Consider the following 23677-nt stretch of genomic DNA (forward strand, 5'->3'; position numbering starts at 1 on the left):
AATGTGTCGCTTCCGTTGTAAACAAACGCGGGAATTTTTATGGATGACAGTCAACAACACACGTGTGCTAATGGCAAATCCTGAATCACGCATGAAAGAGCTTCCCCAGTCAACTGTCAGGCTCCTGGGAAGTTCTCAAGTGATTACATCAATATATAGCGTCGTGAAGGAATTACTCGAAAACTCGTTGGATGCCAATTCTTCATCAGTTGATGTTAAATTGGTAATTATTTTTACTTTAGTTTTAAAGTTCAACCTTTCGTTTACCAGTAATGGAGCAGAATTACAAGTCCAAGATGAAAATTTAAGGCAAAGTCTTGGAAGAGCGCATACAGCTACATGTTAATACAAGATTATAAACTGATGTATATATATATATATTTGTCAAATATCAAAGAAACACAATTTAACAAAGCATGACAATTTATTGACTCGTGCCCAATCCGGGCCTCGAACTCACGATCTACGGCACCCAATCGCCTAGCAAAACATACCTGCGCCTTCTACCACTGCGCCACATCCACATCCCCTATATAATCCTAACCATACAAACATGGTTCAAGCAGCACGGGATCTAACCCCGATATTACACGGAAGTGGTAAAATGAAGAACCTCGTTGAACCAAACGATGTACTGCAGAGTAAGAGACACCAAACTTGAAGAAAATTCTTACAAGAGCAAAGTTCGATAATTCGAAAACACAGCACTACAACGTGACAAAATGTAGGGATCCAAGGTGCTGAACCAGAGATTATATTGAAATCGGGACTATCATCACACTGAAAAACGGAAAAATCATCAAGCCGAATAATAACCCAAAATGCAAGAGTACAAATCTTATATATTGTATAACTTGTCCAACTTGTAACTTGCAGAACGGTTGCGTGTCCATAAACAACAAATACGCACACCAGAGACAAGAAAAATTTCGCTTAGTGAACAATTAGGTGTATGCGGGAATGGAATGTTTAGAATGTTCCCTTTTCACAAGATGCCGGTTCCCTGCAATATAAAACGCAAAAGCAAGGAAGACATGTTTATATAACTTTTTGAACCGGCATTAAACCATAAGGTGTATGAAGCTATAACTTGAACAATAGCCTCATCTTATTACGTCCCTCCGTTGCTATATTGTCTCCCCTCTTACTATTGTGACATCAAGATACAGTAACTATGATATGACATCATAGTAAGTAGCTAGGATGCCTTGAAGATACCCAGGAGGGCTGAAAACGTTAGCAGGGAAATGCCTTTGTCATGAAGGTTTTTTTCTTGAAGAAATATATATAATTGTTTATGTGTTGACATTTTTTCGACAATTAAGATTCATTGACATGCATAGGATATCAACAGGTCGAGGAGTCCTGAAACCACTATTATACAATGTACCACTCCGCAGACCTGATCAATACTTAGAAAGAATTCGAAATAATCCAACTGGAATAAATTAATCCCTTCAGTCTTGTTTCTATCACAGGCAGAAAACTTGGCAACATGCCATGTCATAAAAAATTGGCGGGGATCTTTGCTGTTATCTGTGGCGTCAGATTTAGTGATGTCACTGCTGACGATGTGTACGCTTTAGAATACACAGAGTAATATCTTATTGACCAGTATATTTTTTGCATTGTCCTTGTCTATGTGTTTCTGTAGCTATCTAAATCTACAGTAATTTCAAAGCGTATATCAATGAAACGGTTCGTCTAGATAAAAGAAAATTTAAAATCTCTACGTGCTGATAACAAGAATTGAAACATGGCTGCCTACTTGGAGGCATGAGACTTTTCTTAAGCGACATGATTTCAAAGTCCAAGGAGCACTGGAATATATTCGAATCTATATACATGTATATGCATGCTCACACACATATCTTGGTTAGTAGAGCTTTGCACTACACAGCCTTTGGCAAAGCAGAGAGCTGCGCTCTTATAATTTAAAAAATTGAAAGATTAAAAGGTCACAGGTATTTCGAAATGATATATATTATTCCCTGAGGCTGAAGCAATCTGAATTATAGTAGATTTAAATTTAAATTGTGTGAAATTCTTTTGGAAGCAATCTAAATTAAAGTAGATTTAAATTCAAACAGCAACTAGGATGTCCCAGGGTGTTCCAATTCTAGGCCAGATGCTGAGGTGACCCCACACAGACAGTTGTTAGATATATTAAAATATGTTAGAGTATTATAAAGCATCGCGGTGGAGCAGAATTACAGGATTATTTTAAAGTCAAGTTTTGCATGGATAATTGATAATTATAATATACCCTAATTTGTCCTGAAACATCTTTGAGGAAAGGGGACAGAGTCTGTATAATTATACTCCCGCATCAAAGGTTAAGGGGGTATACTGGAATCGTGTTGTCCGTCTGTCAGTCCATATGTCTGTCTGTCTGTAGACACAACTTTGTCTGGCGAACACCTTTTTAGTTAGTTTAAACTTATTTTTTTGCAAACACAATTACAGTAGGATTGGGCACAAGTTATCACAACTTATAAAAGCCCTCTCCCGAGGGGCTTGACATATTTTGATAAAATTTGGTACACAGAACCTGGACATAAAGGGGTGTTGTGTAAACTATTTATATAGGGTTCTGCAATGTCCACTATTATTAGAGTTATGAAATGTGTGCAACGGGGGTATTAGTGGTCCACTCTGGCAACAATTCTACTTAATCTTGGCACTGACTCCCCCAGGGACAGGCAGTGAAGGAGTAGGGCTTGATAAGGAGAAACACATAATTGTTGAAAATCCTTGAGGATGGAAATAAATAATTCACCTGTATTTATAACATTGCTTTGCTTATAACAAGCCAGCGGAGTGATATAGGCCCTCTGGATGACACCTCTTTTGTAGATTATTATTATTATTTAAAGAATTTAGCTTTATTTTCAGGAGAATTTTGGTCTGGATAGAATAGAAGTAAGAGATAATGGTGATGGAATACCAACGACTGACATCCCATTTGTTGCTAGACGTTACTATACATCTAAATTGTCTGCTTTCTCCGATCTTGAACAATTAACTACTTACGGATTCAGAGGAGAGGCACTGGGTAAGTATTCAAATTTCTTAATGAAAATAATGGATTGAATTAAACTATATTTACTATGTAGTGAATATACATATTTGTTAACTCATAATCACTGGGACCATTTAAAGACATGTAGTATTGAGTGAACCAGATAGCACCTGTTTCAGGATGATCCACACAATATATGGTCCTGTCATTTAGATCTATTTAGCAACGTCTTACAATAGCTATGAACATCTCAATATTTGTTCAGAATATTCATTATAGATATTCTTCATACATTTAGTTTAAATCTAACTACATTACATCTATAAATGGTATCTGTAGCTGATTTGATTTCAACTTAAATTTTGGAGCTACTGTTACATGTTACAAACATTGGGACTTTTAAGTCAGTATATTCTATCTTAGGTTCATTGTGTACTGTTGCTGATCTTTCTGTAACAACAAAAACAAAGGAGGAGGATGTCAGCTCCACTTTCACCTTCAATAAGGAAGGGGAGATAATTGATACAAAACCATCACACCTTGGTCAAGGTATGCATTCTGCTATCTGTTTCTATAAGCATCAAAACTGATATATGTACAAGGAATAAGAAGTATCTTTGACTAGTTATCTGATCAAAGTCATTGTCTTTTTCTTTTTATGCTTTCACCATGAAATATGATAGTTTATATGTTCACCCAAAAATTAGACAATATCTGTCATTCAGGAGTATTGTCATTAGTTATAATTCAATAATTTTATATTAAAACAAACATATGGCTAAAAGGCAATCACTTTCCTGGAATAATAATAAGATGCAAATTAACCAGGGATCTATAAATTAGTGTTTTAGTTACCTGATGAGTATATGCCAAACTTAAAATTAATTATGATATATATATATATATATATATATATTACATTGTCTTTTACAAATTAGTAATTAATATAGTGCTCAAAATAATCTTTAAGATGATTCCGGAGGTGATGTAAGCATGTAATTGGTATTTAAACCACAAACCATATTTATATCCAAATTTTAAGTTTATATTTGACATATGTATAATGTAGTCCTTGTCCTAAGAGATACACTTTCTCTGTAGGAACCACAATGTTAGCAGCTCATCTTTTTAAGAACCTCCCTGTCAGACGACAGTTTTACAACAATGTAAAGAAAAAGAAAGAGGAGTTAAAGAAAGTGGAAACATTGGTGATGTCATTTGGACTGATCTTTCCGAAATTAAGAATTACTCTCCGTCACAATAAAGACATTGTGTGGCAGAAAAATCCTGTCCAGGACCTACGCTCCTCAGTCACTGGAACTCTTGGCAAAAATGTGTTCAACCAAATGGAATACAAGAGTGTAAAAGAATCAGATCCAGAGGTAAAGAAAGTTAATATTGTTATTTTCAGGTGCTTACAATTTTTGTTATTGTTTTCTATTATACAGATGCAATCACACAATGTACATAAATTACCTGTACACATATCTTGCAGTGTGAATATTATGAGCATAAGTTGCAATGTGGGTCGCAGATTGTGCAGTTTTGTGAAATGTGCAATGTGCCACATATTTTAGTATAATAGTTTTGATTCAGTTCACAAAAATCAGTAATCAATAGCCTAAAATTTTAGACAATACATCAGGACATTCTAATTATAGCTGTTGATCTATTTGCAGATATCGGTGGAGATGTATGTTCCAAGCCAGGGCAGTGACCCTCAAGTGACCAGTAGATCAAGTGCTGATCGATGCTTCATATATGTCAACTCTCGACCAGTCATTCTTAAAGACGTTGAAAAGGTAAGATCATTTTCTAACGGCCAAGAATGACCTAGTTAGTTTATAATCTAACTGGAAATGGGGCTTCCGCTTAGTATCATCAGCAGCATCCCCCTAGCGGTAATAGTGTATTTATTATAAATATTAAATACATCATAACATGTGGTGGTAGTTATGTTAAAAATCAAGACTAAATGTTGGTCCAGATTAAATAAAGTGTGATTAATGTTTTGTATCCTTGAACTGTACTGTTAATTTCTGATGGTGGCTCATAAAACCACCATCTGTCCATGGCCTATAAAAATACACCTGTTACCATTATTTCTCAGAATATACTGAAGACATCTTATTCCAAGTTCATGTATGTTACCCTTTGCTCCTTGTTATACATATTCTGCTTAGGGGGTGATTAGGGAAATCCTGGAAAACAGATGGTCATCTTCTCCCAATATACACCTTTTTCACTGGCCTTGCTGTTGTATATAGCAGTATATTTACATTTTAACTTATGAAACCTCACCAAGAGTAGTTGACACTCCTCAGTCAACTGCCATCTGCTAATTATAATGTCATTAGCATTGCCATGTCACTATTGTCATCCCAGCAATAAAAACAGTTGAAATGTCTGTTCGGTCTTTGGCGATAATGAATTCTTTATTTATTATAGATACTAAATCTCCTGGGATTTTGTCATAAATTGTTATCGAATGTAAATATAAGCATTGAACATTTTTCAGTTGGCATTCATAGCAAATATGATTACCAATTGGACAGAGGCAAATTCAACATGAAGCACTTAAGTGCGCTTCTTGTCCAGTTCGCATTCATATTGGCTATGAATGCCAACTGAAAGATGTTCATACAATGCTGAAGCTTTTTTTCTTCAGCTGCTGAAGCAATTTTATACAGCTTCCCATTCCTGTGAAGGGACACGGGTGCCAATCTGTTGTGTATTGATAGTGCTGCCCTCTAGTGAGATTGATGTGAACCTTGACCCCAACAAAACCAAAGTGCTGCTCCATCATCAGGTACTGATGTTATTGTATGTGTATCTGTATCTATATTCTGCATTCACTGAACCCTATTTTGGGTTCGTTGGTCTTTTTGTTTGTCTGGTCTATGCAATGACTGCACTAGGTGTTAATGGACTTGCGAAGAGTTGTTTAACCAGTTTAAATGCCATTATAATTACTGCTAATGTAGGACTTAATCTGAAGGAGTTAATAAGCCCCTTCATCAACAGTAAAAACTCTTTTTCTGCCATATTCTTTTATATAAGAAAAGGGTCATGCTAAGTAGGATGGGATTATTCCCCAGATTCTGTTACATAACCAGATATGAATTCACTAACGAACATATAGTGATGTAAATGTATGCTGTTTAATTGGTTTTCATATCTTCACTTTAGTAATGAAAGTCAAGGTTATTTCTTCGATTTTATCATTTATTTCATTGTACATATAATTGTAATGATCTAATTTTACTTCAGGTCTCTGTTTCCAATATTGTCAAAAATCTCCTAGAAGAGGTGTATGGATCTTTAGAACCATCTAAAACACATCACAAGCAAAACTCAAAGATGGACTCACCCATAGATTCTGATCAACCCTCTGATTGGAGAATGGACCTGACTAGAAAAAGTCCAGAGAATGACAGCATAGTCAAAATAACTGCTGTAGAAAATCCTGAAAAGTGTAATGGACAGAAGATACCGATTTTTAATGTAACCATGGAAACCAACAGTCCGACAGAAAACATTACAATTACTGATCAAGTATTTAACAAAGAAAATGAATTTAATCCTTTGAAAGAATCCCTCTTGGACGATAGTAATGTAGATTTTTCAGAATTAGAAATACCATCAGTGCCTTTACATGTTATAACACCACCTATTGAGAGCACCAAGAGCCAAGGCAAAGAAAAACAATTGAAGGAAGAAATTATTCAGATACAGAAAGGTTGTTTTGATATTGTTGGTGACTGTTTCAAGGATGTATTATCTGATGATGAAAGTCAATGTACATTGAAAAGAGATGATTCTAATTCACTTAGCAAGGGAGATAATTCAGTAATTAAGGGAGATAAGCCTGACCTTCAACCAAAATTATTGCTACCAGAGACAAACTCAGATTTGTTTGATGACAGCCTAACAGATGCATTGGGAAATCTTAATGATAAACTTGATGGAGAAGTATCAGTGGTCAGTTCCAAACAACCTGGGGACAACACCAGAGAAGAGACAACTTCTGCAGGTGAACTCTGGAGTAAAGGTCAAATGGCTGTGAACTCTGGAAGTGCAGTTCTGCAGGTAATATGTGAATATTAACTCATCAATATTAATATGTATTTACAGTGATTCACTGCATAACTAAAAAGTCACAATGTATAAGGACTGGAAAAGACAACAAACTTGAATGTATGTATCATCTTTGAGAAAGAAAAAGTATACATACAGTAAATCTCAGTTATAATGAACCCTTGAGGACCAACAAATCTCTTGGTTATAAACATAGTTTGTTGTACACAGGTTACAGACATCATCTTAAAGGAAGCTTTTAGAGGAATGAAACTTAATTACTACACTACAACAATGAAATTATTATAAGCGTGTTTTACTGAATTCTGTTAACAATCTCCTTAAAGATGCTCCACCGCCGACAGAGCATAAATGATATTCATCATTTGAACAATAATTGGTGTTTAATCGTGTATATATATGTCTAATTAAAACAAAAAATAATATGAAATAATTTATTTTGACTTTGGTGCATGCGCAATCAGTACTTCATTCCATATAGGATATAGTGACCCGGATTTTTTTCGGGATGCAATTAATTATCTTTCATATCTTTAAGTTTGGAGTAAAATTAGAAGCTTAAACTTTTCAATGATGGTAATGGTGTAAAGTAAGTAACTTTTGTTACTGAAGAAAAATACAAAATCATCTGCTCCTGTTGGTGATAGTGAAAAAATACTATTTGTCAGCGGTGGAGCATCTTTAAATTGATATGATTTCAGCATTTCATGCCGTATAGCGCTTTAAATTTCTGGGACACATATTTCACAGTTACATTAAGGGAACATGTTCCCTTGCTTTTGATTTTGCATTTCCTCCATTTGTAACAGTAATGGAAATCAGTTTATTGATTCACTGGTGTTTTGAATTCAGGAAAACAGAGAATATAGCGGAGAAAAAATTGTATAAAATTTCAATGTTTTAAAGGGTAAAATATTAATTTGACTAATGTTTGACTAATATTACCCTATATCAATGACATTTGATTTGTCTTGTTAGTCTGTTAGGTTGCTGTCAGCAGGGAACTCCAAACGACCTTTAACCTCACCACCTGACCTTTCAACTCCCAGCAAGAAGAGAAATATCATGCCAGAGGTTTGTTGAAATCCTTGACTTTCGTAATATTGATCAGATGATTTCTTATTGAATACATGTACTTGACTGTAATAATACGATTTAATTATACCAACTTGATAAATTATACTGTAATTAACCAATTTTCTTTTGTGTCTAATTAATTTCACAATTTCCATTTCAAAACCAATTCACTGATATTACCTGTCGTAGATTTATCAGTTATTATTTTCCAAGATATTTTAATCTTTTAAGATTAAAATACCTTGGAAGATTTACTTTGATTGTGAAAATTGTGAAAGTGAATTGCATGGAAAGGATGTTGGTTTAATTATGGTATATTGCACCCTTTTTTCTCAATATGGTGAACTATGGTGCAAAGACAATCAATACACATATAATCCTATGTTTATAGTTACCGGGTAATCCTCTGAATCTTACAGGAGGGCCAGCCAACTCTCTATGACATGGTGTCAGGTCAGCCAGTGCAGAGAGGTCAGACAGGATACAGTGTGTTCCATAGAGAAAATAGATCTGCAGGTAAAAGCAATATACTGGTATACCGTAAAAACTTGTGTAATTTGCGCACTTTTTTTGTGCAAAAATAAAATTTGAAGTTGGGGGTGCGCAAATTATATTGATAGAGGAGATTTAAAAATTTTACGGGGGAAAAATCTGTCCATTCTGAGGGACTGACGATCTATGAATGTTTAGGTACCGCTCTGTGTATGGTAGCCATTTTATATGATAAAAGGTATTAAAGATTGTAAAAACAATGCCTCACCTATTAAAGTGGATTATCTAAGGCTAATTTAAGTGTTAAGTTATGATCACATTGTCTTGTTTCCATTTGCCCTGAGATTTCAATGGCGACTGACTGAGAGCATGGCTTCTACTGACAGCAAGCGATGTATACCCTGTGCACCTCGTAGTATAATGGGACAGCCACAATCAGTGACTTTGGCCGGGTCAATCTAGTTTACCTGTATTTTTTTAGGGGAGAGAGACTGTAGAGAAAGTCTGTAGAGAGTGTGTGTGTGTATACACAAACATACGTATACCCCAGCTGCAGGCCGTGTGCAAAAAGTCAAAACACACGTGGGATTTATAAGATGCCTAAACTGACCTATATTTAGGACTTTTAATAAGTGGTTTGCAATTTGATTACTGCAGAATTAACAAGCTACAAGGTTAGTGACATATCCAACCGTATTGATAAATATAATTAGCCATCAGCTTTGCACATGAAACCTTACGTAGGGCCCCCAGCTGTAGGCCGTGTGCAAAAAGTCAAAAACACACGTGGAATTTATAAGATGCCTAAACTGACCTATAATTAGGACTTTCAATAAGTGGTTTGCAATTTTATTACTGCAGAATTAACAAGCTACAAGGTTAGTGACATATTCAACCGTATTGATAAATATAATTAGCCATCAGCTTGGATCTGGTACCGTACAGGTAGTGAGTTTACTCGCAATGTGATTGTTGCAAGCTAACATACGTATCCGCTAGCCGATTGTTGTTGATTGTTAATGATCTCAAACACACTAATTACTTATTGTGACAATTTTAAACAAATAGATTCAAATCTTTTTTTATGTTTCTGATTACTATTCATGTGTAATATCTCAAAACATTGACATGTGCAAGGAGTACGGCGGACCGGACTGCCGATGTTTTAGACATCTGCAAGATATTTTAGTTTCAGGTTAAGGTGGCCAATAAAAGCAAACAAACACGATGCGGTTTTAATATGTTATTTTTTCTTAATACAACACTTCTTTGTGCAAGTTGTCAAGCATTTTAGGGGCATATTTTGCATTGAAATTGTCACCTTCATACATCGATTTTGGGACTCCCTGGACATCGTTTTTTCCCAAAATTTTTGATGCGCAAAATATACTGATAGTAGATTTTTTTCAGCATTTTCAGCCCTAAAAAGTACCTGCGCAAATTACACTGGTGCGCAAATTATACAAGTTTTTTACGGTACATATTTATTCTTGAATTTACCTGACATAATATTAATTAGAGGTAAATCCTTTAAATTGCTACTAGTCCTAGAGTTCTGCATGGATTGAAACAAAATTTGGCCAGAAACATCCTTGGGGAAAGGGGAACAGAGTTTGTATAAATTTTTGCTCTGCACCCCCGGGGGCAAGAGGGGCGGGCCCCAATAGGGGGAATAGAGGTAAATCCTTTAAATTGCTACTAGTCCTGGAGTTCTGAATGGATTGAAACAAAATTTGGCCAGAAACATCCTTGGGAGAAGGGGAACATAGTTTGTTTAACTTTTGGCTTTGACCCCCCCAGGGCAGGAGGGGTGGGTCCCAATAGGGGAAATAGAGTTAAATCCTATAAATCTCTACTAGTCCTAAAGTTCTACATGGATTTAAACCAAATTTGGTCCAGAAACATGCTTGGGGAAGGGTAACAGAGTTTGTATAAATTTGGCTTTGACCCCCTGGAGCAGAAAAAATGGGGCCAAATAGGGGAATTATAGGTAAATATTCACATTACAATGAACTTGTATTCAGAACATTACTTTGCATTACAAACCAGGCGATGGCCGAAGTAGAAAACATGAAAATACTAGCAATTTATCAATTTATAGATGATTTTCTTAAGATGAAACCGAATTGGAGATAACTTCTATATAACAATCATGAAAAAAACCACACCTTTTAATATTGAACATTATTTGTTAGAAATAATACATAATCAATGAAATAAATTCCACTTATTAAAATGCAATCTGGCCAGTCAATATTGTTATGCCTGATACATAAGCGACACTCGTGCCAGCGTTTCTCGCATTTCTAAACACGTAGTGTGTACGGTAACCTTACATCAATATGAAGAGATTATAGGAAATTTGTCAAAAATTGAACTTCACAATATTGTATGACCTATTAATTGAAATAATATAAATTCACAATTAACCCTTACATCAGTAATCACTTTTCACGGCCACAAACAAGAAAGTCAAATTGAAGCGAAGGGCTACCCTTTACTTTGCCGCCATGTTTGTCCGTGTTTGTTCTTCTTTCTCCCGCTTTAGAGGTGGTGTGAGATTTTGTTCCGAGGACAATGTTCTCGTTTCATGTTTATATAGCGTTTGGGCGAAAATATCATCAGGGAACGTTATTCTTGTATCAAGAACATGCCGCCCAAGGATGCCCTGGCTATCATTGTCGAATCTTATCACACTTATTAAATCTGGACATGTAAACAATATTATTATCACTTTGCATGATTGCTAGGCAGTATATATACAAGCCATGCCGCGTACTTGCAGATGCATGTGTTCTTACTATGTTGTACCATACACAACACAGATTGACACTTGGTGGTCCGTCAATTAAAAACTTGACACTTGGTGGTCCATCAATTAAAAACAACAGAATGATTTGGAAGTCAATTTTACTGGTTGTAACATCAATTCCTACCAAATGTTAGCCTCGAATATGCATAAGTAATCATATCAAGTTCCATGAATATCTCTTTTCAGTTGTGACTGAAAACCCCACCGCAAGTTTTGATGAGGTGACAGATATTTTGAAGGACCAGTGGGAGAACCTGTCACAAGAAGACCAACAGAAATATAACAACATTTCTGATTCACCAAGGTAAGAGTACTGTATACTTTTAATTATTAATTTATTTGAGATACAACTGTTAGATTAAAGGATATGTGTGGTCTCTTTCCTTGTATTTTTCATCATTCAAAGTTTGATTTTTCATTGAAAATAACACTTTTATTTAATGATCTACTGATAGTTAAATGTAAACTATGCTAAATCCTTAATTAGTAAACATATACTTTGCATATGCATATTTTCAAAAGTGAAATAATTTAAGCACATTTGAAACACTTATTTTGCTAATTTACAATTTTTATAAGAGCCCTGGGTTTGTGCTGAGTGCTCCCTAAATGGGATCCTATACAAATAAAATGGGCTCCCTTATGTATAATTTGAATCAACTGGGGTCCTTTCATTTTCTATGTATAAAACTGATATGGGGACAGCTTAAATGCAAACACTGCAGTTATTCCTTCACATTGTTGTGCAGTAAGCCTATTGTGTCACTTTCTTTTGTACTGCACTGATAAATCTTCTTTATTTTCTTCACCTATTTTTTCTTTCTATGCTATAAAGATTTAAATGTACTGTATACTTGGTTTTCAGAGGAAATGGCTTTTCCAAGAAACAGGATAGACCTCTCGGAAATAAGATGAAGTTCAAAACCAAACCGGTATTGATAGGATGTTTACGTAGCTTATTTCTGAATTTTTTGGGGGAAAGTATACATCATACAGAGGATTCATAAAGTACTAGTATCCATGTTTTATGTTTTCTGAATCAAAAAAAACTTATTATATATATTTTCTGATTAATTTGATACTTTAAAAAAGTATCATTAATTACTTGTTGTTTTGTTTTGACGTATACTATTATAAGTCTATTAGAATTCAATTTGTTGAAGCTGAATTCAAGATAAAGTGGTGTTTGTTTAATATTTCAAGAATTTCGTACTTGGTACAAGATTTATTTAATGTCCACCTAGGTGAGGTAGGTTTCAAGGTCACTGTAAACAGCCTTAACTTTTGACCTTTGTCATTTATCTCAGAAAATCTTGTGTGAATAGACTCTGCCTCCTAATATCACACTGGACCTTCATCCTTAGTACCCTGCATATAGATTCTCTTAGGTGAGGTGGTGTGCCATGTATTAAAATGAGGTCACTGTGACTTTCATTTTGATATTTTACCTACCTCTTGATGCTGGACTCAGTTTGCAAAATTGTTTTGTTATGAAGTTAATGAAAAAATCAATAATGCTGAAAACAATAAAATGTGTATTAAATTAGTATTATTTCCTTACAGGCCCCAGGTGTCAGTATCAAAGATCAACTACTAATGGCAGCAAAGAAAAAGAAATCAAGACCAGAGACACGTATTTCATTTTCCATGGAAAGTTTAAGAAAAACATTTTCCAGACAGCTGTACTCCAGGTTGGTACTTGAGGGGTTGAATGAAACACATAAATTTTCCGATGGTTCAAATTCAAAGGACTCAGGATTACATTTGATTTTTTACAATTCACTTTCAGGTGATACATAGAGGCTCTTAAATGAGTGGCTATGTGTTATGAAATTTATCAAACCAGTTCAATACTTTGATATGCTACGAGCCTTTAGGCGAGTGGCATATCAGATTATTTACGAGTTTGATAAATTTCATATCACATAGTCATGAGTGTAAGATTCTATTTATCACATAGCTTTTGATAATAGAAATATAAGTCAAACTTTAGATTTTGTCTCTATATAAAACAGTAGAAATCCGGCTTGGATGTGACGTTTCTGTCTACTGAGACAAGCATGCGACGTCATATATAGATTATGACGTGTGACGTCACAATAATGTTATTACACATGTGTTTTACAATATTTATGACATGGCAAAATGACATGGCTTGACGGGCTAGTTATGTAATGAATTTATTTTCAAATGGTTCAAAATTATGTGAATGGGTTTACTGTCATATTGCATGGGTACAGTATCGTGGAAATTGTAAATGGGTTCTTCCAAGTTTAAATTGTTTTTATGAGGTAAAATAAATTCAATAGAATCAAAGAAAATGAGATCAAGGTAGATAGTTTATGAATCTTAACAATCACAGGCAATAACTGAGAGGGCAATACTGATATCAAGAATACTTCAGTTGGAGTTGAAATTTTAATTTAGCTAGGAAAACTAATTGTTAGCCATGTGTAACGTAGCACTTCATCACAAACTATATAAATCTGTATAATTATGTTCATATTTCCTCATAAGATTATGATTTTTAGTCAATTGCCAAAGACAACTAAGTTGAACGTGATTGGCCATTTGAAGTCGTGTCGCACATGGACATGTTGCGTGGGGGAGAAGATCTGCATACTGAATTGTCACCGTATCCAGGAGACAGTTCTGTACCATCAGCTGATGTCAGACCACGTGCTGTCAGTCACTTCTCTGGAACAGCCAATCAAACTTACTCCTCAGTAAGGAACATCATCATTGAAATCCATCGATATGGAGTTATGATATCTCAGAAAGATTGAACACATATCTTTACCATAATTGTACAACTACATTGTGTTCTTGTTTTGAAATATAAGAAATCTGGGGAAACAATTTTAAAAGATTGATTTTTACTCTCATTTTATAAAAGCCTATATGGAAAAGTTACATGGTTACTTAAAATATGCCGAGCTCATTATGGTCTGTTTATAGCCAATTTACAGAAGACCGTGATTACTGTACTTTGAGTCAACTGATATACACTTAAGTTTGCTTCTGTTTTACGTTTTAGAAACGTTGGTGGTAAGAATCATTGGGACTGTTTATTTTCTCTTGATTCAAACCGTTTTCCTGGTGATATATACAGCTTTATCACGGACGAGAGAATAGTGGACAATGGCTTCAAAGTCCAGAGTTATACAGGTAAGTATGTTACCATAGCTACAGTGTTGAGGTCATATACAAACTAAACCTAGCATCTAATTGCAAAACATTAAAAAAATTGCCCTGATTGGCAATTAAAAAGTTCAAATATAAACTTATATGGGAAAAAAAGAAGAAGAAAAAAACCTTCTAAATGTACATGGCACAGTGTGATATTGAATCACAGACAGTGTAATCATATATGGTCATGTGTTTGTAACCATATATGGTCATGTGTTTGTAACCATATATTGTCATGTGTTTGTAACCTATATTGTCATGTGTCTGTAATTATATATTGTCATGTGTTTGTAACCATATATTGTCATGTGTTTGTAACCATATATGGTCATGTGTTTGTAATCATATATTGTCATGTGTTTGTAACCATATATTGTCATGTGTTTGTAACCATATATTGTCATGTGTTTGTAACCTATATTGTCATGTGTCTGTGTCATGTGTCTGTAATTATATATTGTCATGTGTTTGTAACCATATATTGTCATGTGTTTGTAACCATATATGGTCATGTGTTTGTAACCATATATTGTCATGTGTTTGTATAACCATATATTGTCATGTGTTTGTAACCATATATTGTCATGTGTTTGTAACCATATATTGTCATGTGTTTGTAACCATATATTGTCATGTGTTTGTAATCATATATGGTCATGTGTTTGTAATCATATATTGTCATGTGTTTGTAACCATACATGTATATTGTCATGTGTTTTCAGTACATAGAGAACTGTAAACCAACTGTCCGTTGCAGCTATTAAATTTCGCAATTTCCATTTCAAAACAAACTGGCGAATATAAAATCTGCAGATTCAAAAATTGAATGGCAATTCCTATCAATATAGATGATGCAGATATTAATTTCTCCCATACTTCACAGGGATATCCCGTGGTTGCTAGGGAAAAGATATCTCTATCTTACACAGGGGGGAGTAAGACAGCTCACACGCGCTAGACAATAACGTGACGTCATCAATACATGCTGCGCAACTGCGGCGCGCATTGTAGATGACGTCATCAATTTTTATGCATAACAACGTTCTTGCGATCATGGCGCGATGAAAAAGCTGGAAACCAAGTGGAATTTCATCATTTTTTCTTCTAAGTATGGGAGAAAAAGAATCTCACATGGGTCTGTGAAGTGGACAGGGATATCTCAATCCTCGTGAAAGATTTTGGCCGTCAACCCTCGGCAAGCCCTGGGTTGACCAGCCAAAATCTTTCACTCGGGTTGAGATATCTGTCTACTTCACATACCCATGAAAGATTCTATTAGTGTTGAGATAAACTTTCGCGACTTTACTTGGATCGCGTAACTAAATCGCACGCGAATGAAAGTTGGTTTACAATATGCACAAGGGTCACCATTTAATGTTCTTACCTCTTTGAAGTTCACTTATAGAATGTGAATGTACATTTCAATGTATTTCCTGAGTATGGTTTGGATGGTGATATGGATTAATGAAATCTCTCATCCCCGTAACAGGAAAATCTAAAATCTCAAACTGAGGGGTAAGATTTTTTAGTTGTCCGACACATTAGGCTTACTATGTGTTGACAGCTTCAATATCTTACCCCAAAGGTTGAGATTTACATTGTCTCACTACCATGGGTGTGAATGTCAGCACAATATTGTTGTGATGTCATGATATTGTTATTGTGACATCATCTTATTGTTTATGTGTGTGCAAGCTGTCTTGCCCTGGTTAGAGAAAACTTAACTTCACCAAAAGTGTGAATATTTGTCCAGGTTAATAGAAAAACTTTTCCAATATTGTAGTATTGTTTTGTATTTAACAGTTCAGTTTTTGTTGTAGATAAGGAAACTGGTTCCTCCCAGGCAGATATTGTTGCCATGGCAGATTTCATTCCTGTGTATGGTGTTCCTGATCTGGCAGAAGTCCTAGAGCTTATCTCCACCACTGAAGCAGACTCGGTGTCAAGGTGTCGACCTCTCAAAGTCCTCAATTATTTACAGGTATTTGTATATATTTCAAGGTAATTGTTTCGGTCGATATTCAATAACCTCTAAGTTATGAAATTCCTTAACTTTACTTGCGTATTCATTTTAAGTCCTTTCCACTGGACAAATTTGAAATAATGTTAGGTGCAATATTCACTGAAGTTAGATTTGATCTATTATTTGTGTGGTATAGATTTTGCTTTAAAGGTAGGATTCATGCTATATGAAGTATAAAATATTGAAAAGATGATAAGGATGCTAAGGAAGAGGAAAATATTGTGACAAGATGAGATCTTGTGTTTCTGTGATGTGTCACGTTTATTACGATATTATTTCAATCTGTAGGAATATCAGAACATCTGTGAATAATTATTAACTAGAAGATACTAGGAAACGTAATTCAACCATTGGTAAATATATACCTGTTCTTTAAAGGATTTGTGCAGTCAAAAATGATAATTTCAGTTTATGCTGGAAATGGCTTTATTAGCACAGAAATAAAAGTTTCGGATTTTTATTGTTGAGGAATTCAGCAACGAATTAGCTTTAATTAGATAATATTTTCCTGTAGTCTGTATCTTTGATACATTGTGAATTGCAAAGTTTGTGACTGTAACATGAAATTTTACGTAACAAGTAAAGAAATCCTTGATTAAAGCATCGAGGATATGATGCTTCACGTACGTACACACTGATGATTGATCATTACAGACATTGTGTTGTGTGTTTCTAACCGAATAAATTGAGATACATTTATTACAAACCGTAATACGTTTCAACATGTGGTAGAAAGAATTTATTTTTGATATTATGAAAGATCAAAATATTGAAATATTCAGCAAAACAAACTTTTTTTAAGACAGTACGGTCACGTTCAATTTTTAATCGATATACGAATAGATACACCGATATAGATATATAATTAGCCATGTCTTTGGTTTGATGGTTATGTAATACCAGGACCAGGATGTTGTTTACCTGTACACAACGCCATTCATCGAACTCATCTGTAATTACCTGGCCGCGGGCAATTTGCTATTCGGTGGACTATATCGGGTATTTGGTATTGTCTTACTGTCAATCAGGCTAGGACATCCGTTAATTGGATTGTGATTTGAATTATGGAAACCCCGTACATCAATGCTCTAGGTATTTTATTGTGACCTCCATTTTTAAAATGAAGATGTAAAAGCAAATGGAAATAAAATATCCCTGATCATACCTAGGAATATATATTACACACACACACACACACATATATATATATATGTCGTACACAGATAAAATAATAATGGAAGTTGACTTATTCAGAAACAAAAATGGTTCTAAGAACTATTTCAACTAAAGGTTTAACCTTAAAAAATTATTCCAGTCAAGTACTGTAATAACGTTATCGTGGCATATAGCAATCTTCCGTAAATTCTAAGGAATAAGTAAGAATTCTAAGCATGTCTTTTCACCGTTTCGAATCTACATGTATAGTCATACAAGAAGGGTTACAGCATTACCAAACTAAATATACTTATTTAAATATCACTAAGTATGTTCATATATCACACCATTAAAATCTCGGTATGATATACAAAAGGATCGACAATGAATAGGCTATTTTAAGGATTAGTATATTTTTTAAATAATGATTTTTTTTAAATCTACACTTATACTGTATCTAAAATCATATATCAGAAATATCATTGTTTATGTCTCATTTTTAGCTCACCTGGCCCGAAGGGCCGGTGAGCTTATGTCATGGCGCGGCGTCCGTCGTCCGTCGTCCGTCCGTCCGTCCGTCCGTCCGTCAACATTTCCTTTAAATCGCTACTAGTCATAGAGTTCTGCATGGATTGTAACCAAATTTGGCCACAAACATCCTTGGGGGAAGGGGAACAGAACTTGTATAAATTTTGGCTCTGACCCCCCGGGGGCAGGAGGGGCGGGGCCCAATAGGGAAAATAAAGGTAAATTCTATAAAACACTACTTGTCCTAGAGTTCTGCATGGATTGTAACCAAATTTGGCCACAAACATCCTTGGGGGAAGGGGAACAGAACTTGTATAAATTTTGGCTCTGACCCCCCGGGGGCAGGAGGGGCGGGGCCCAATAGGGGAAATAGAGGTAAATCCTATAAATCGCTACTTGTCCTAGAGTTCTGCATGGATTGTAACCAAATTTGGCCACAAACATCCTTGGGGGAAGGGGAACAGAACTTGTATAAATTTTGGCTCTGACCCCCCGGGGGCAGGAGGGGCGGGGCCCAATAGGGGAAATAGAGGTAAATCCTATAAATCGCTACTTGTCCTAGAGTTCTGCATGGATTGTAACCAAATTTGGCCACAAACAGCCTTGGGGGAAGGGGAACAGAACTTGTATAAATTTTGGCTCTGACCCCCCCGGGGGCAGAAGGGGCGGGGCCCAATAGGGGAAATAAAGGTAAATCCTATAAATCGCTACTTGTCCCAGAGTTCTGCATGGATTGTAACCAAATTTGGCCACAAACATCCTTGGGGGAAGGGGGAAAGAACTTGTATAAATTTTGGCTCTGACCCCCTGGGGGCAGGAGGGACGGGGCCTAATAGGGGAAATAGAGGTAAATCCTATAAAACGCTACTTGTCCTAGAGTTCTGCATGGATTGTAACCAAATTTCGCCACAAACATCCTTGGGGGAAGGGGGAAAGAACTTGAATAAATTTTGGCTCTGACCCCCCGGGGGCAGGAGGGGCGGGGCCCAATAGGGGAAATAGAGGTAAATCCTATAAATCGCTACTTATCCTAGAGTTCTGCATGGATTGTAACCAAATTTGGCCACAAACATCCTTGGGGGAAGGGGAACAGAACTTGTATAAATTTTGGCCCTGACCCTTGGGGCAGGAGGGGCGGGGCCCAATAGGGGAAATAGAGGTAAATCCTATAAATCGCTACTTGTCCTAGAGTTCTGCATGGATTGTAACCAAATTTGGCCACAAATATCCTTGGGGGAAGGGGAACAGAACTTGTATAAATTTTGGCTCTGACCCCCCCCGGGGGCAGGAGGGGCGGGGCCCAATAGGAAAATAAGAGGTAAATATTCAAATTCCTTCAGAAAAGAAACAATGAACCTGTATTCAGAACATGACTTGACATTACAAACCAGGTGAGCGATACAGGCCCTCTGGGCCTCTTGTTTATTTTCACCTGAACTGTTTTAAAGGCAACAATATAGATATACATATTATTTTCGGTATAAGATCGGGGCTCGGCACCATAAAACTTTCTCAGACAGATTTTTTACCCAAGTCTATGTTAAATCATATACTTGAGTAAAAAATCTGTCTGAGAATAGTTTTATGGTGCCGTGTTTGCATCGTTATAGCATAAGTTTGAAATAAAAACACGCATTATAGATATATTCATGCTTATTTTTGTGATTTTACTCGTAAAAAGATAGTGTTACATGATACTGTTTTTTATTACACAGACATTTACATAATATTAATATTCTATCTAAATCTCAGTCCAGACTGATCCGAACATCATTTTGATATCGTTTATCTAATCTAAAGTTAGATATATACTTTTTTGAATGTTTGAAATGGTGTAAATGGAATGTTTTGAAACTGAAAATATCTACATCATAAAGCTAGAATAACCATTTACTCGAAAAACTCAAATTGTAGATCTAACGTATACGTATATATGCTGTATAAATGTATAGTACTAGGCTTACCTTGTGTTGCCGCGGACTACTCTGACATCACAAGACCACGTGACGGCCTAGCTCATTATCTCTGAACCGTAGTCGACACTACCCGTAAATCACGACCAAAACCAACCGATAGCACTAAAAGCTAGGCGATTCGTTGGGTGGGACTTGATTTTTCATTCATCCAAAGCAATATCCTGGCGTATCATAAAAAAAAAATTTTGGCTGCACAAATCCTTTATTGCATCGTAATCGGCCGATATTCAGATAAAGTATGAGCGATCCATTGAGAGAAAGCGTGGTTAGTTACAGGAAGTGTGAACCGGAAATGACGTAGTACGCAAGTTGTCGTGTGTGAAATATTCCTATTTTTAGTACAAGCGAGTATAGCGAAGTTTCGGATGTAAGTACAGTTCGTATGCAAGTTATAACTAATTTTGTAGGTTAGGATGTGTTTATTTATTACGTATAATACAAATGCTGGAAATTGTGTAAGCAACCTTTTCCAACAAGAATCCAGCAATAGAATAATCTCACATGGTTACTATAGTTTTCCAGCAACGCTCCAGCAAGGTTCCGTTACTTCGGGGTTGGGATTTCACTTCTGCTTTGGGAGTCAAGGTGTTACTACGTCTAGTGATGTTTCTCTGTGTAACTTTCCGCTAGGGATGTAAGAGGTGTTTCCTCGATCCCGATGCGGTTGTCTTGTCATTGTATTGTGTATGTGTACATGTGTACGTGTTAAATGTGGGGAATTTTCCAGTATTTTTATAAGATTTTTGTAACTAGGAAACTTAGATTATTCTGTCATAATTTGGGAATGGATTGTATACTGTAGTCAACTCTACTGTACTGACTATATAGAATCGTTTTGGGGAAACAATTATTATTCAGTGGTAGATTGTTATATATATAGAGGTATATTTTATCAGAAGTATTAGGGAATTACTTTTACATTTTTTAGATGCTGGAGATTGCTGGATTTATTGGTAGGAAATATTGTAATGTAACCATAGGATAGCTACTGTGAGAGTGTGTTGAGAAAGGAATAGATCTTCCGAATTTATCATTGTTTATTGTAATATATTTCAAACATAATTAAATTATTTAACTTTATTTAACTCTTGGTTGTATTTGATTAGGAATCATAGTCTCGGTGACAGTGATTATTTGGTATGAGAATCTTGAAACCTCATACCTATGTAACTGAAGTTTGTTATAAATTATACATTGTACCTAATGGTCCAAGGGTAGACAACTCCAGGAAACCTTGATACATGTTTGAAGACTGAAATGACTAATTGGTGCTGCAGATGCTGAGACGAAGAAGATCCCTGTGGAAGAAGATGCCTTACAAGAGACTATTATCACTTATTATAGATTTTAATGAGATAGTCCTTGACCATTAGTCGAGTCCTTTAATGGACATGGTATCAATCAGGTTGATACCCAACCTATGTAACGGTCAGACACGCTACCTGAATTATAGTGGTTTTGGTCATACCACTTGGCCGTTACAATATCAAATTGTAACATTATGCAAGCTTTTCTATTGTTTTAGATTCAGATATCTTGAAAAGTTTATATTTATTCTTTGCAGGGAGAGGCAGTAAGGATGGCAAGGAAGTTACCTCCCCTTGTGCAACGTGATGAGGTACTGGAGCTACAGGACCAGATGACTAGTATTCTGCCTGATGGATGTCGTGTGTGTCTGCATGATCGACCTTTCTGTCACCCTATATATGACATGGATGACTTACCACAAACTCAGTCAGGTATGACCCAGGAAGTTTCAACATCCTGAGAAATTGTGACTGAGAACTTGCAAATTCAACAGAAGAACAGAGCAACTTGAACTGATTACCGTTAATTTATACATATTAATGTTAGCTTTGCTGATTGAGGATGTCAACAAAAATTGTGATACTACAAGAGATTTGTGTGACATTTTAAAGCCATTCTTTTGAATGAACATAAGGCTGTGAATTATTGAAAATTTGATCAACAAAAATACGATTGCATGCCACTTATATTTACCCAATTTCTCCTTTGAATCAAATTGGATGCTATCTCACTTTCATGTTGATAGCATAAATAAAGGACAGTGAACGGTTATGAAATATTTGAATAATAAAAATAGAAAAAGAAACGTTAATTATGGCTCAGATTTGTTTTTCTAGCAATTACTGCCAGACTATTTCAGTGTATCAAGAGTAATATATCTACAGTAAAACACCTTTATAACGAACATGCTTACAACAAATGCATGGTTATAACATAGGGATTTTCTTGCCCTGTCAAGGTGTCAATGATATGTTGTAATATGTATATAACGAACTATACTTATAACAAAGTGAATCTGTTCGTTATAACCATGTTTTACTGTAATTTTAGTGCTCAATGAGGATGTCTAGTAACGCTTATGTAATTTCAGTGGACCTGAAAGGCTTGAAATATGATACTATGGTATTTAAGTAAACATGAAGAAATCTATAATTTGATTTTGGGTATGTAGCATGTTGAAGTGAAGTGTTTTATGTTTGTTAAAACGATAGATCTTGAAGTTCATTTAAGATCAGACATAATATGCTAAAATCTGTATAAGCCATTCAAATACAGGATTACAAACAGAGTTTGTTCCAATAATTGTTCATTTGAGGTCACATAGGTCAAATAGTTTGAAATTTCAAAACAACTTCACATTATTAGTAACAGCCCAAAAGCTTGGAATTAGACATGTAGCAGGGCTATCAAGTTTGTTCAAATGAATGACCTTGACATTCTCAATCATACTAAAACCTTTTAAAACGATTTCGACAATGAAAATGAAGGCCTCTATTGACCTGATATTTTGTCTTTAGTTTGTTGGCATAAGGGCCTTCAGGTTTGATAAAATTGACTGTTTTTCATGCTCCACCTTACATATTGCAATGAACAAGAGACTTGGAAACCTTAGATATATTATAAGCATTGAGTACATGCACACATTGAGAGATAGCAAAGGTTGCACAAAAATGTGACATGTTGTTCATATCAAGAAATGAGGTTATCGTTAAAGCTCATGTGCCTCTTGTTATAAATAAGAGGTTTTAGGTTTTATTAGTTTAACATCCAATTAACAGCCATGGTCATGTAAGGACAAGCCACGTTTGTTGGTGGAGGGAAGCCAGAGTACCAAGAGTAAAAAAACCAACCAGCAGTTAGTAAATGGCAACTTCCAACAAGGGATTCAAACTTATGACTCAGAGCTGGAGGGCTTGCGTCAAGACTTTTAGTAACCACCTGGCCACTGCAAACAGATCTTGTTTACAATATTAATAGCATGACTGAGTATACATGTA

General features: G+C 35.5%; 1 protein-coding gene across 1 annotated transcript; it reads left to right on the plus strand.

Annotated features, from left to right (window-relative positions):
- Nucleotides 1-16: 16 nt before the first annotated feature.
- On the plus strand, nucleotides 17-22470 carry LOC138314750 (PMS1 protein homolog 1-like). Its single transcript, XM_069255246.1, has 16 exons — nucleotides 17-223; nucleotides 2896-3055; nucleotides 3446-3571; nucleotides 4124-4404; nucleotides 4702-4824; nucleotides 5691-5831; nucleotides 6293-7111; nucleotides 8099-8194; nucleotides 8617-8713; nucleotides 11688-11805; nucleotides 12367-12433; nucleotides 13065-13192; nucleotides 14033-14227; nucleotides 14539-14669; nucleotides 16511-16671; nucleotides 21937-22470. Exons 1-16 carry the CDS (start codon nucleotides 44-46, stop codon nucleotides 22138-22140), a joined length of 3027 nt encoding a protein of 1008 aa, XP_069111347.1. The 5' UTR covers nucleotides 17-43; the 3' UTR covers nucleotides 22141-22470.
- The last annotated feature ends 1207 nt before the right edge of the window (nucleotides 22471-23677 follow it).

Source organism: Argopecten irradians, chromosome 2 (genome assembly GCF_041381155.1).
Source record: "Argopecten irradians isolate NY chromosome 2, Ai_NY, whole genome shotgun sequence".
Lineage (NCBI taxonomy): Eukaryota > Metazoa > Mollusca > Bivalvia > Pectinida > Pectinidae > Argopecten > Argopecten irradians.

Coding starts and splice junctions, on each gene's coding strand:
- LOC138314750 (XM_069255246.1), top strand. CDS start 44: ATGACAGTCAACAACACACGTGTGCTAATGGCAAATCCTGAATCACGC. Junction 224..2,895: donor CATCAGTTGATGTTAAATTG/GTAATTATTTTT, acceptor CTTTATTTTCAG/GAGAATTTTGGTCTGGATAG. Junction 3,056..3,445: donor ATTCAGAGGAGAGGCACTGG/GTAAGTATTCAA, acceptor ATTCTATCTTAG/GTTCATTGTGTACTGTTGCT.